Source organism: Schistocerca piceifrons, chromosome 5 (assembly GCF_021461385.2).
Source record: "Schistocerca piceifrons isolate TAMUIC-IGC-003096 chromosome 5, iqSchPice1.1, whole genome shotgun sequence".
NCBI classification, from domain to species: domain Eukaryota; kingdom Metazoa; phylum Arthropoda; class Insecta; order Orthoptera; family Acrididae; genus Schistocerca; species Schistocerca piceifrons.
This window is the reverse complement of record NC_060142.1, coordinates 189,811,899-189,827,362: the sequence shown is the minus strand read 5'-3', so window position 1 is coordinate 189,827,362 and position 15,464 is coordinate 189,811,899. Positions and strand designations below refer to the sequence as shown.

The window sequence follows — 15,464 nt, the reverse complement described above, 5'->3', positions numbered from 1 at the left end:
TGAAAGCAGGATATAAGATGAACATCAACAAAAGCAAAACGAGGGAAATGGAATTTAGTCAAATTAAGTGGGGAGATGATGAGGGTATTAGACTAGGAAAGGAGGATATAAGATGAACATCAACAACAGCAAAACGAGGGTAATGGAATTTAGTCGAATTAAGTCAGGAGATGCTGAGGGTATTAGACTAGGAAAGTAGTAAAGGAGTTTTGCTATTTGGGGAGCAAAATAACTGATGATGGTCGAAGTAGAGAGGATATAAAATGTAGACTGGCAATGGCAAGGAAAGCGTTTCTGAAGAAGAGAAATTTGTTAACATCGAGTATAGATTTAAGTGTCAGGAAGTCATTTCTGAAAGTATTTGTATAGAGTGTAGCCATGTATGGAAATGAAGAATAGATGAGAATAGAAGCTTTCGAAATGTGGTGCTACATAAGAATGCTGAAGATTAGATGGATAGATCACGTAACTAATCAGGAGGTATTGAATAGGATTGGGGAGAAGAGAAGTTTGTGGCACAACTTGACTAGAAGAAGGGATCGATTGGTAGGACATGTTCTGAGACATCAAGGGATCACCAATTTAGCATTGGAGGGCAGCATGGAGGGTAAAAATCGTAGAGGGAGACCAGGAGATGAATACACCAAGCAGATTCAGAAGGATGTAGGTTTCAGTAGGTACTGGGAGATGAAGAAGCTTGCACATGATAGAGTAGCATGGAGAGCTGCATCAAACTAGTCTCAGGACTGAAGACCACAACAACAACAACAACAACAATTATTACAGCTTTGGTAAAGAAGTCCAGAATATCCAAGTGTGGAGTAGACAGGCAAATTACTGTTATGCAAATATAACAACAAACCCATGTTTACAGTGACAGTAACACCACACCAGTTTAACTCTTGTATCACTGCAAAGATGAGTCTTATTGGTATCAGTGTCAGCAGAATTGAGATACAAGTGAAATCACCAAAATTAAACAAGGCCCCAGGGTCCGCAAAAATCCCTATCAGAATCTACAAAGGTCAGTCATAAAGTTTTGATTATCACATCGAAAAACATAAAGTTACTTAACTAATTTTTTCTTTGTTTTCAGGTACATGACTGCTGTCTTGGTAAACAGTGAAATTCCTATACCACAGCACACCATTAGACAAGCCAAAAGAAAACTGTGCAGCCGATTGATAATGTGTTTTCAGCAGCAGCAGAAATTTTACAGCTTTGTCACGCCCAACCAAATGACTGAATAGTGTAACTTGATGGTCTGGCACAACTACAACATTTCCACTGCTGCTGAAAACAAATTACCATTTGATACTCTACTTTATCCATAGGGTGTGCCAGTTTAGTTTGGTACCTATAGTCCACATCGAAAATGGTATCAGTGACCATGACGTGGCTGTGGCAACAATGATTACTGAACTACAAAGGACAAGTAAAACAAGAAGAAAAATATATATGTACAGACAACTAGATAAAAAATCAGTAGCGTCATATCTCAATGGAGAACCTGAAACTTTCAGCACAAGGCAGGAGCATGTAGAGGAACTTTGGCTCAAGTTTAAAACAATAGTTGACCATGAACTGGACAGATATATCCCCAGTAGAACAGTTCATAATGTAAAGAAACTTCTAAAGAACATAGACTACTGCATATTATGTCTAAAACAAACCACAGGACTATAGATAGAGAGATGCTGAACGGAACGTGTTTGGCTCTCAAGAGAACAATGCGTGATGCCATCAGTGACTAACGAAGGAGAATATTGTCAACTGATCTTTCACAAAACCCAAAGAAATATCTGTCATATGTAAAGGCTGTTAATGGCACCAACATTAGTGTCCAATTCCTAGCAAAAGAAACAGGAACTGAAATTGAGGGTAGCAAAGCAAAAGCTGAAATGCTTAACTCCATTTTCAAATGTTCCTTTACACAGTTTGGATTCCATAGAAATGTTGGAACACGTGAGGTAATACTGACCCTACGACTTATCTTAGAAGAAAGATTAAGGAAAGGCAAACCTATGTTCCTAGCATTTGTAGATTTACAGAAAGCTTTTGACAATGTTTCAAATTCTGAAGGTGGCAGGGGTAAAATACAGGGAGTGAAAGGCTATTTACAATGTGTACAGAAACCAGATGGCAGTTATAAGTGTTGAGGGGCATGAAAGGGAAGCAGTGGTTGGGAAGAGAGTGAGACAGGGTTGTAGCCTATCCCCAATGTTATTCAATCTGTACATTGAGCAAGCAGTAAAGGAAACAAAAGAAAAATTTGGAGTAGGTATTAGAATCCATGGAGAAGAAATAAAAACTTTGAGGTTCACCGATGACATTGTAATTCTGTCAGAGACAGCAAAGGACCTGAAAGAGCAGCTGAATGGAATGGACAGTGTCTTGAAAGGAGGATATAATATGAAAATCAACAAAAGCAAAACGACGATAATGGAATGTAGTCCAATTAAATCAGGTGATGCTGTGAGAATTAGATTAGGAAATGAGACGCTTAAAGTAGTAAATGGGTTTTACTATTTGGGGAGCAAAATAACTGATGATGGTCGAAGTAGAGAGGATATAAAATGTAGACTGGCAATGGCAAGGAAATCGTTTCTGAAGAAGAGAAATTTGTTAACATCGAGTATAGAGTCAAGTGTCAGGAAGTCGTTTCTGAAAGTATTTGTATCGAGAGTAACCATGTATGGAAGTGAAATGTGGACGATAAATAGTTTAGACATGAAGAGAATAGATGCTTTCGAAATGTGGTGCTACAGAAGAATGCTGAAGATTAGATGGGTAGATCACATAACTAATGAGGAGGTATTGAATAGAATTGGAGAGAAGAGAAATTTGTGGCACAACTTGACTAGAAGAAGGGATCTGTTGGTAGGGCATATTCTGAGGCATTGAGGGATCACCAATTTAGTTTTGTAGGGCAGTGTGGAGGGTAAAATTCATAGAGGGAGACCAAGAGATGAATACACTAAACAGATTCAGAAGGATGTAGGTTGCAGTAGGTACTAGGAGATGAAGAAGCTTGCACAGGATAGAGTAGCATGGAGAGCTGCATCAAACCAGTCTCTGGACTGAAGACCACAACAACAACAACAACAACAACCACTGAAAAGATGAGTGAAATATGTATTAGGTGAAATTGTTAAAGTTGAGCAAACCTCCAGGGCCCAATGGAGATTCTCCACTGAATTCGCTGCTGTGACTATGTAGACTTTCCCAGCATATCAACAGATCAAATTCTTCTCTGGTCTTCAGCCGGATCAAACTGTCATCTGCACACAATATTTTCACGGGCCACCTGGCCACCACAATCAGGTGTAAAAACCTAAGCCGCTCTTGCCACTAACTGCTTCAGACCAGTGATGGTGGCGAGGTGGACTACAGAAATATTGTGTGTAGATGAAGTTTAATCCAGTTGAAGACCCAACAAGAATTTAATTTGCAGTTGAGTTAGCCCCTCTCCTCTCTATAATTTATTGTAGCTCCTACAAACAAAAAACCATGCCCAATTCGTGGAATAAAGCACAGATCATACCTGTCTACATGAAGGACAGTACGAGGGTAATCCCAAAAGTAAGGTCTCCTATTTTTTTTTTTTTTATAAGTACATAGACCTGTTTATTTTTACAATGGTTTACATCAGTTTACAGCTTGAACATTTAGCTATTTTTTGACACAATCACCATTTCTGTTGATGCATTCTCGTAGACGCTGTGGCAGTTTTTGTATGTCCATGTCATACCAGCTCGCCGCCATGCTGTTCAGAAAGTTATGAACCTCTTCTTTCACCTCACCGTCGGAGCTGAATTGCTTTCCGGCCAAATGTTCTTTTAACCTAGGGAACCGGTGATAGTCACTGGGTGCCAAGTCAGGACTATAGGGTGGGTGGGTGATTATGTTCCACTGAAACTGATGCAGGAGAGCAACGGTTTTCCGAGTGATGTGTGGGCGAGCATTGTCATGGAGAATGTGTACGCCCTTGCTAGACATTCCTCTTCTCCGGTTCTGAATTGCCCGTTTGAGTTTTTTCAGAGTCTCACAGTACCTGTCAGCATTAATTGTGACATGGGAATACAAAAACTGTCACAGCGTCTACAAAAATGCACTGACAGAAATAGCGATTATGTTGAAAAATAGCTTAATGTTCAAGCTGTAAACCGTTCTAGAAATAAACAGCTCTATGTACTTATAAAAAAATAGGAGACCTTACTTTTGGGATTACCCTCATAGAAGTGATCCACAAAACTACTATCCAGTATCTTTGACATTGATTTATTGTAGAATCTTAGAAGATATTCTGAGCTCAAACATAATGAAGTACCTTGAACAGAATGACTTCCCCCATGCCACCCAGCATGGATTCCGAAAACATCCATCATTTGAAACCCAACTCACACTTTTCTCACATGACATACTGAAAGCTTTGGATATGGGCAGTCGGATAGATGGAGTATTTCTTGATTTCTGAAAAGTATTTGAAGCAGTGCCACATCTATGCTTATTGTCAAAAGTATGAACGTATGGGGTATCAAGTGATATTTGGGAACTGATTGAGGACTTTTTGGTAGGGAGGGCTAGGATGTTATCTTGGATGGAGAGTCATCATCAGATGTAGAAATAACTTCAGGTGTGCCCCAGGGAATTGTACTGGGACACTTGCTGTTCATGTTGTATATTAATGAGCTTGCAAACAATATTAATAGTAACCTCAGACTTTTTGCAGACAATGTAGTTACCTATAATAAAGTGTTATCTGAAAGAAGATGCAAAAACAATGGATAAAACAGGTGGTAGATTCCAATTTATTGGTAGAATATTGGGAAAATGCAATCAGTCTACAAAGGAGACTGCTTACAGATCACTTGTCCTACTGATTCTAGAATATTACTCAAGTATGTGGGACCTGTACCAAATAGGACTAACAGGGGACACTGACCATATTCAGAGAAGGGCAGCAAAAACGGTCACAGATTTGTTGGAGAATGTTACAAAGATAGACAATGAATTGAACTGGAAGGCTCTTGAAGGTAGGTGTAAAGTATGCAGAGTATGTCTATTAACAAAGTTTCAAGAACTGACTTAAATGATTACTGTAGGAATGTATACAATCCCCTATGTATCTCTCACACAGGGATCATGAGAATAAGATTAGAATAATTACTGTACACACAGAGGTATTCAACAATCATTTTTCCCAGGCCCCATATGTGAAAGGAGTGGGAAGAAACCCTAGTAATTGGTACAATGGGACTTTGCCTCTGCCATGCACCTCACGGTGGTTTGCAGGGTGTAGATGGAGATGTGGTGATGTACCATGTACTATTGTGTAGAGATTTTAATTTGTACCTGGACTGCAGATATGTACACGTAAACAAATTCAAAATTAATTAGTAACTTTGCTTTTTGAGGTGATGGTTAAATCTTTATAACTATTTCTAGCATACATAATTTGTGACTGAGCTGGCACCTCTTTTAATCATAAAATAATGTAGATTCCTCCAACAAAAAGAGTGCACAATTGTTGAAAGAAATCACAGGCAAAACCTGTTTACAAGAAAGGTATCACAAGTGACCCACAAAACTGGCAGTCAATATCACTGACATACATCTGTTGAACTATCTTAGAAAACATTTTCAGTTAAAATACAAAAAAGATTTTTGAGCAGAACGACCTTTTCCATGGTAAACAGCATGGATTCTGAAAACACCATTCATATGGAACTCAACTTTGGTTTTCCCCACTTGGCATCGTAAATGGTAAAATGTTAAGGCAATTGGTTGGAAGTCACATTTATTGATTTGTGAAAAATATCTGAGTCATTACCACACATGTGTTTACTACCAAAGTGCAGTCACTTGAGGAATAAAACAAAATTTATGACTTCCTAGTAGACAGGACACAGCACATTATCTTGTCGGAGAGTCGTGGCAGGTGTAGAAGTAACGTCAGGCATACCCTAGGGACTCTTACTGTTCACACTGTTTATTAATGGCCTGGCATGAAATATTAACAACAACATAAAATTATTTGCAGATAATAAAATCATTTGTAATGAGGAACATTCTTTCAAAAAAATAAAACAAACAAAAAAAAACTGCACAAACAGTGAGCCAAATCTTGGTAAGCTTTCAAAGTGATGCAAGAATTGGTAAATTGTTTTAAATGTGCAGAAATGTTAAATTGTGCACTTCACAAACTGTAAAAATAATAGTATCCTACGACTGCAATAACACGGATTCACAAATGGAATCAGTCAACTAACATAAATACTTGGTCCAATCACATTAATGTGACTGCCATTGTTCAATTTCAACAAGCAATAACTACTCACGGATCTGATGGCAGGTAGCAGCACTAACAGTGAAGGGCACATAAAGATTGGGGGGGGGGGGGGGGAGGGGGGGGGACGGAAAACAGTGCAATTGTTGTGGTAATGCAGTGACAGAGTGATTTGTCTGATATTCAAAAGGGCACAATCACTGGCATTCGGGTCAATGGCAGAAGCATTTCTGAAATGGCTAAGTTTGTAAACTGTTTGTGTGCCACAATGGTTAAAGTATACCATGTATGGCAAACTGGCACTATGAAAAACCGGCACCAAGGCAACTGTGGTGAACCAAGGACCATAGGTCACAGGGTTGAACGAAACCTATGGAGATGTGTACGGGTGAATAGATGTGTAACTGTTGAGCAGCTGAGTGCCCAGATGAACCAATGTGCTTACAGTGTATCCTCAATGACTGTTCAGAGTACATCATCACATATGGGCTTTTGCAGCAGGTGACTGGGTGATGCACCCCTGCTGACTGCTGTTCACCAGTGATGAAGGCTGAATTCTGCACGCCAATACCTGAACTGGATGTCCACTGAGTGGCAAAAGGTGGTCTTTTCAGATGAATCACGTTTCTATCAGACAGATGGCCACTGGCATGAACAGTGTGAAATCAGAAAGCAAAACCCTGCAACAATCATTGGAAGGGTCCAGGCCACAGAAGGGAGCATTGTGGTCTGGGGCCAACATTTTAGTGGTATTCCCTGGATGATCTCATCATTTTGAAGATGGATCAACACAAGTATGCATGTATCCTTGGGAGCCAACCCCCCCCCCCCCCTCCCCTTGCAGTTTGGTTTTCCTCAGCACCATGGCATCTACCAGCAGAACCCTGCAATGTGTCCAAAGATCACCAGAATTGTAGATTGTATTTTATTGGTCCTGTTGTCTACATAGCAGCTTATGCATAAGACATTGGACAAGTCAAGTTATAAATATACAGGCTGAAAGTCATTTCAAGGCATACATATTTAAGCTTACAATAATACACTTTACACGTAAGTATTTATATAACACATTTCATAAATTTAAATATTCCTCAATGGAGTAAAAGCAGTGATGCTGTAAATATGACTTTAGAGATTTTCCAAATGTATTGACCCCAGTGATAGCTTTTATGTTTTCAGGAAGTTTGTTATAAAGCTTAATTCCCATGCAAAAAGTACCTTTTTGGCACAGTGCTGTGCTGATTTGAGTCATATGTAAGTTTCTGTTTTGTCTGGTAAAGTGCTCATGTATATCACAGTTTTTTTGCAGTCTCCGGTCCTTGCCTATTACATTTAATTTAAAGAACAAAAGGGTTTCCATAACATATACACATGGTAATGGAGGAATAGCAGATTTCTTGAACGGGGGTTTACAAGAGTCTCTAGGCTTGCACCCAAACAAGATTCTAATGGCCCTTTTTTGTAGTTTAAAAGTGCTATTAGCTGTTTTAGAGTTTCCCCAGAAGGTGACCCCATATCTAAGACGAGAATGAAAGTAGGCATGATATGCATTCAATACTGTTTTCTCACTACAGCATGATTTTAATGAACAAAGAAGGTAACATGTTTTGCTCAGTTCTGCATTGAGATTTTCAATATGCTTATTCCATCTGATGTTACTCTGCAGCCAAAGTCCTAAGAATTTGGTTTCAGTACTGTTACCAACTGGTTTTCGTCATTGATAGAGACTGATTGTGGAATTTTAGAGCAATGGTTTTCTTACTGTTTATTACAAGCTGATTACTCTGTGCCCAGCTGCTAAATTGTTTCGTGACCGTGTTTACTGTCTGTTGTAACTGTTCATCGTAGCCTCCTTTTCGTAGAATCGTGGTGTCATCTGCAAATATGATTGTTTTGTGTGCATCAATATTTAAGCTTAGATCATTTATGTACAGAAGAAGCAGAAGGGGTCCCAATACTGATCCTTGGGGTACACCACATTTTATTTCTTTACAGTCAGATAAGTGATTAGATACAGTTTTTAGTTGAATATTTGTGTGCTTGACGCACACTGCCTGCATACGATTAGTCAGGAAGGAACTGATCCACTTGTTGGACAGACCTCGAATACCATATGTTTCTAGCTTTGATAGCAGAATTTTATGGTCCACATGTCAAAAGCTTTTGACAAGTCAATAAAGACTCCTATTGTTTCCTGTTTTTTGTCCATCAGGTTTAGGATAGAATTGATGCACTCATAGACAGCAGTTGTCGTTGACCTCTTATTTCTGAATCCATGTTGTTCATTACATAGGATCCTGTTTTTATTTATAAATTTCATAAGTTTCTCATATATAACTTTTTCCAGTACTTTAGAGATGCAGGAGGAAATTGTGATGGGTCTGTAGTTATTTACATTGTCTTTATCCCCTTTTTTATACACAGGAATAACTTTTGATGTTTTCAACACATCAGGGAAAGTGCCTGCCTGAAGTGGGCAGTCGCATAAATGTGTGAGTACTTCAGTTAGGTTTGATGCGCTCTTCTTTAACATTGTTGCAGGTATACCATCAATACCTGCCGATTTGGAATTTTTTAGTCCTTTTATTGCTTTAGCTACTTCATCTTGTGAAACAGAACTGATGTACATTGATCCTCTACATGCACTTATTTTATATTCATTTGCCTGGGTGCTCTTAAAGTTTGACTGTAACATATTTTCAGCAACACCCGTGAAAAAGTTGTTAAATGTGTTGGCTACTTCTAAGGGGTTTTTTATGTGATAGTGTTATATTTTTGCATTCTCTCCTGGCCACAAAACTCCCCAGATTTAAACTCAATTGAGGATCTGTGAGACCACCTCACACCATGGATCTTCAATTGAGAAACCTAGGCAGCTGGCCACAGCACTGGAGTCAGCATGGCTCCATATCCCTGTTGGTACCTTCCAGAACTTCAATGACACACTTCCTGGACATCTCGCAGTGGCCTTTACTGCATAAGATGGTTAATCAAGCTGTTGACAGGTGGTCACATTAATGTGACTGGACAGTGTACCTGGATGTAACTATTAGTGGGGATAAGAAGTAAAATTATCAAAATGGATCAGTCATAGAAAAATCAGGTGACAGACTTAAGTTTGTTGGTATGATACTGAAAAAAATGCAGTCATTCTACTAAGGAGGTTTCTATCAGTCAGTCCATTCTTGTATAGATAATTCTTGTTACTATTTTCAAACGTGAGATATGAACCTGATTGTTTGATAATATGACACCATTCCATGCACGCTTACTTTGGTATTGGGGTTATTACATTTGGATAAAAAGAAATATTTGATATGAGTCAACAGCTTTGACCAGTGACATAGGATACAGACTATAATGTGATATCAGTAATGATATTCTGAAATGGGATAAGCTACAGAGCAGTCTGTCTACACAACCAGGTTATTTTAGTTTCACATTTCTTCCTTTGCCAACTGACAACGAAAGAATGAATGTATGCACCAAAAGGTGACATTGCAGCAACCATTAACATTGTGTCAGTGATCAAAGCTGGCAACTTGTATCGAAAATTCCTCTTGCTCCATTACATTCTTCTTGCAGTCTAATGATATGTCTCCTGTCTAATCTACCCTACAGCGAGCATATACATGGGTTACAGTACATATTGTAATTAAGAGGATGTGGCAAATAGAATAATGCAAAGACGGTACTGCGTGGCCGAAGTTAATACAATTTGCTTGCTACTGAAAGAAGAGTCTGTTGCCAATTACTGTGGCCACAAAAAGCATTACAGTGCACTATATGCAGCTGACCACAAAGTAAATCTGTGCCACTTAGCAGTGTGGTTTTGTTTAAGACTTTCCAGTGTTGCTATATACCAGGTGGGAGTTTTGTCATGGTTGGTTCCCCCCAATGATCTCTCAGAGAATTTTGTCAATTCCAGATAGATTATTTTGATTTACGTAGGTCTTTCACAGTTTTGTCAAATTCCTCTCACTGTCTCACATTTATTTCCCATCATCCCCTTCCTCTTCTCTGTCTTTCCTTGGTGGGTTGGAAGATAGTAGATCCATATCAGCTGGCACAGCCAGAATGCCTGCTGAAACTATATCATAAGTCCCTACGTCAAATCTTTGATTGTATGAGGCACGTTATTGAACGATAAAAATTTGACCCTACATGTGCAAGGTGCAAACCCATAATCAAACTATTGTGTAGACTTATAGTGTCAACCAAAAACATATACAAGTGTGTTTCAATGATCAGAGCCATCAATTAGTAGGGAAGAGGTTTCTTATTATTACTACTACACAAAAATCTGTTTTTATTTTTTATATAAAGGCAATTTTTGTTTTTTGTTACTAGACAAAAACCTTTCCACAATTCACAATGCATGTACTTGAAGGAGAAGGGGTACATATACACAAGGTGAACCAGAACTCCACTGACATACTTTCACAGGTTTTCAGGGATACCTTCTGGATATTTTTGTATAAGGGATCCATAATCTCATGTGGTTCATTACAGAGTAATGTAATTACAATTTTTTTTGTTTGTTACCAGAATCAGGCTTGTTTCTGTGAAAACATCTTCACAACAGAGAAGAAGCCATAACATACAATAACTAAAATGTACAACACAAAACTCAAGACTAATGCAACAACCCCTCCCACAAAAGTGCTGTGACATGTATGCTGTCTATGTGGGGACAGCTCAGTATAGTGTCAGTGGCCCACTCCTCCTTTGCCTTTAGTGACCCCGTATACAAGACTCATATCAGCCAACTCTTCAACAGCAAATTTTTCCATAGTATTGCTGTGTAGCACTGTTGACACACAGCTAACACTGCCTGAAAACATAACCCTAGACGTAACTGAGTAGTACCAAATGGAAACTTTACTAGCACTCGTTTAATGGTAGAAATTAAATTACTTCTTCGGAACTCCAGCTGTTTTCCACATTTTTAATAACACAAGAAACACAATGAGACACGACGCAGAAGAGTGTCAGCCAAATATAGGAGATATTTATATACTGCGCAATGAGATATTGCCGTTTTTGGTGAGTCATGAATCAAATAAACAGATTGCGCGAGAACATACCGGTGGACAAATGTGTTGAACACTATGGGCTTCGTTACCCAAAATTTGCGTTTCGCTAAAAGGAATACCGGAAATCATGCTCAGCGCAGGGTATCTGTAAATACATTATAGACACAATCAAACGCTAGTTTCGACAGCGAACAGGGACTTCAATTAAATAACATGACATATAGGAAGAACGTACGTCCTGTGGCAATAGCGTTAAGTTTATTGATGATCGTGATGCTTGTGTACAATTATTCACTCTTAAATCACAGACCAATCGTCAAACTTAACAAATTTCTCAATGACACATTCAATGCCAGGGCACAGTTTTGAAATCTGACAGAAACACCGTATACATGCATCACCCACACTTCTCCACAATGTCCTTTTTTTTCTTTACAGAAAAAAAGATCGATGAGGCCCTTGACAAGCTTACAGTATATTAACCACTGTATATAATTGTAGCTCTTGAGTACATCAACATTTGATCACATTACCATAGAGCTCAGTTCCAGATACTGCTCCTGATGGATTCATAACGCTGTTCTGATGTAAACATTGTTCATAACAGGTAAAACACTGATTCAACGCTCGTTCCAATGCATTGAGTACTGGCATAACAACAAAGATGGCTGCCGGAACAGTGTGGAAACTGTTTGCGTCTATTCAAACTAATATCTGCTTTTTGAAACCGAGGTAAGCTACTGTCATATTGCTCTAAGTAGAAACGATTACAGCAATCTTAAATTGAAAGAAGGAGATAATTATAGGAAATGTCATTGTTGATATTCGTACTTTACATTCATAAACTACGTACGCAAATATTGGACAGTAACCGGTAACAATATTAAGACTTTACAGTAAACATTCATCTTGTTTCAGTTTCGATAGCATTATTACTCAGAGCAGAGGAAAGAGGCTCAAATGTCGCCCACGCTTAAGATACCCGACGTGGTTTGTCAAGAAGGAAAGAAGTGTAAGTAAAATATTCTCAAGTGTTGCCGTACTAAAATAAATTTCCATATTCTGACCCACAAGTGTTGAGTGTTGTCTACAATCAAATTTTGTGACGATGAATATTCACAAATAGAAGAATTTAAACGAGTGTACTGTGTTGCACTTAGCCTAATGGCACTGAATAATTTGACATAGTGTGGTTTAAATACTAACATCAAAACACATCATATTTATTGTAGTGATGAGCACTTTCTCTGCCCAAGCAGTCTTGAGAGGACCAGCAATAACGCCCTACTTTAGTGTCGTCCTCAGCCGATGGGCCTCACTGGATGCGGATAGTGAGGCATGTGGTCAGCACACCTCCCAGCCATTGTCAGTTTTCATGACCAGGACTCCCACAAGGGCTGAGTGCATCCTGCTTACTAACAGCACTTAGCAGTCCTGGATGGTCATCCATCAAATTGCTAATCAAAGCCAACAGTCTCATGTACCTTCAGTGATCTGATGGGAACCGATATTGCCACTGTGGCAAGACCGTTGGCATTGAGCATTTTGATGCTTTGTAAGATGGAAATGTACAGCAGCCAAGTAACAGTAAGGCTTGTAACCTGACCCCACAATCTACTGTTACTATTTATTCTCAGGATTGTTTTAGACCTTTTATAAAATTTATTTATGCATTGCCACCACAAATAATAAATGATGTGCTAAAGAATGTGGAACTATTAGTACAGAACAGAAAATTTAAAGATATTTTTGTATAATGGTAATTGAATGCAGCTGAGAAGTAAATACTGGAACTATTGATTGAGTTACAGTTGATCTGTACTATAGCCTGAGGTCTAGGTCAGATTGAAAGATGGTAATTTGGTTTTGAGTTAGCATAGCCAACGAATTTCTCATTTCATACGTACACCGAAAATTGCAAAATTAGTACTGCATCTGTTAGTGTAAATCATGCTTTACCTACAATATCCGCCCCTTTCGAAATTGATACAAACCCTCCCGTCTACGTCACATCTCACGAAAGGTATAAATATTCTGTACCAAGTATCAAATTATATATTCCATTATCACAGTCATTTAATTAGTCACGCAATATTATGTTTTCCACAAATATAAAATCCTATTCAGTTTACTAAGATAAATATGTTTCAGTGACTTTAAATCGATAATCTTACATTCAGTGTGAGAATGGTATTCCCACGAATTCAGAAATTATTTTGAAAGTTATGTGCCAGGTATGGTTCCCCCTACTTACTTAGAACTATGTGACAAAAGGAGGAGTACCAGGCAGCTTTCAAGAAGACAATTTTTGTAATCATTTGTAATTATGACTCATATTAATAGAATATACAAATGTAATGATGTTGATTTCACCCAGACTTCTGTCCACAGATTTGCACAGAAAACTGGTGAAGAGATTACTAACAAGAACTAATTCAGCCTAAAATAAAACCTAACTAAATATGGATAGCGCGTCGGCTGCTGTCGACATTACAATCAAAACCACGGGAGAGAATGGCTGGCTAGGCAGATTTAATCTATCTTATTTCAGGGATAATATGCGTACCAATTCCCACCTCATGTCGCTGCCTAGTAAAGCCAGGATAAGTTGGGGCGAGCCGGGATGATTTATGAGGACAGTTAGGGGCACCCGTGGAATAACAGAGGAAAATGCAATCAAAATTCCTCGCGGGCACAACCCTCTAAAAACCAAGGATGACACAGTCAAAATTCCTGGTGGGCAAAACCCTCTTTAACAACTGAGGATGAAGCTGTCACATACCAGGAGCAATTTTGGGTGTCGTAATAACAAATTCTCACTGGTATGGTTTTACCAGTACCTCTAAGTGTGGGATGATAGAATAGTTTAAGAGTTTGGGGGAATTCAGTGCAGGAAAATTATTACAGAAGAAACACCGAAAACAACTTAGGATCCAACGGTCATCATTCCGCCCGTTAACACAGAATGTTAACGTCCCTGGGAGGTAGATGACTCCGCCCAGATCCCATGGATCTGATATTAACTTCACTTGAACATGTGCAGACCAGTACTTCTCTTTACATTTCTTTGGACATTTTTCCCATTGCAAAACAATCACCACTTCATTAGTCAATACCATGTTAGGTAAATTTATTCTATACTCTACTCTATCCTGGATAAGTTTGACTTCTCTCTAGAGTTCTTCTATGCTCTTCCTGGTATCAGTAAATTCGGAAGAAACCATAGGCGATGCATTCCCAGATGTTGTTCTCTCAGTGGCCTTCCAATCTATAATTTCCTCTACCTGCTCCTCCAGACTATTTATATTTATGATGTCTGAGTTTGCTAGTTTTTCTTTGCAGTTTCTTTCTACATTATCTACTTTTTTATTAATGCCTGTAATTTGCAATTGGATTATTGGCATTAACTTATCTTGCTTGTCGACACACTCGTTTAAAGTATGCAACCCCTGCTTTACAGCATCAAACTTAACATTACATATATTTTCAAATGATCCTAACTTTTCATTAATTAGGGATTCGACCATATTACATTTTTCCATATTACATTTTCCCATGAACCGTGGACCTAGCTGTTGGTGGGGAGGCTTGCGTGCCTCAGCGATACAGATGGCCGTACCGTAGGTGCAACCACAACGGAGGGGTATCTGTTGAGAGGCCAGACAAACGTGTGGTTCCCGAAGAGGGGCAGCAGCCTTTTCAGTAGTTGCAGGGGCAACAGTCTGGATGATTGACTAATCTGGCCTTGCAACACTAACCAAAACGGCCTTGCTCTGCTGGTACTGTGAACAGCTGAAAGCAAGGGGAAACTACAGCCGTAATTTTTCCCGAGGGCATGCACCTTTACTGTATGGTTAAATGATGATGGCGTCCTCTTGGGTAAAATATTCCAGAGGTAAAATAGTCCCCCATTCGGATCTCTGGGTGGGGACTACTCAAGAGGACGTCGTTATCAGGAGAAAGAAAACTGGCGTTCTACGGATCGGAGCGTGGAATGTCAGATCCCTTAATCGGGCAGGTATATTAGAAAATTTAAAAAGGGAAATTGATAGATTAAAGTTAGATATAGTGGGAAGTAGTGAAGCTCGGTGGCAGGAGGAACAAGACTTTTGGTCAGGCGAATACAGGGTTATAAATAC

At 38.9% G+C, this 15,464-nt stretch overlaps 2 protein-coding genes across 2 annotated transcripts in view; one reads left to right on the top strand and one right to left on the bottom strand.

Annotated features, from left to right (window-relative positions):
- Positions 1-11,983, bottom strand: part of LOC124798878 (gastrula zinc finger protein XlCGF48.2-like) — a 310,319-nt gene extending 298,336 nt beyond the window's left edge. The window contains exon 1 of the mRNA XM_047262410.1: positions 11,859-11,983. Coding sequence (XP_047118366.1) covers positions 11,859-11,979 — 121 coding nt within the window. The 5' untranslated portion in view covers positions 11,980-11,983. The remainder of the gene's footprint in view (positions 1-11,858) is intronic.
- LOC124799265 (39S ribosomal protein L3, mitochondrial) overlaps positions 11,764-15,464 on the top strand; it is an 84,366-nt gene continuing 80,665 nt past the window's right edge. The window contains exons 1-2 of the mRNA XM_047262829.1: positions 11,764-12,057; positions 12,244-12,337. Of these exons, the coding sequence (XP_047118785.1) occupies positions 11,990-12,057; positions 12,244-12,337 (162 nt within the window). The 5' untranslated portion in view covers positions 11,764-11,989. The remainder of the gene's footprint in view (positions 12,058-12,243; positions 12,338-15,464) is intronic.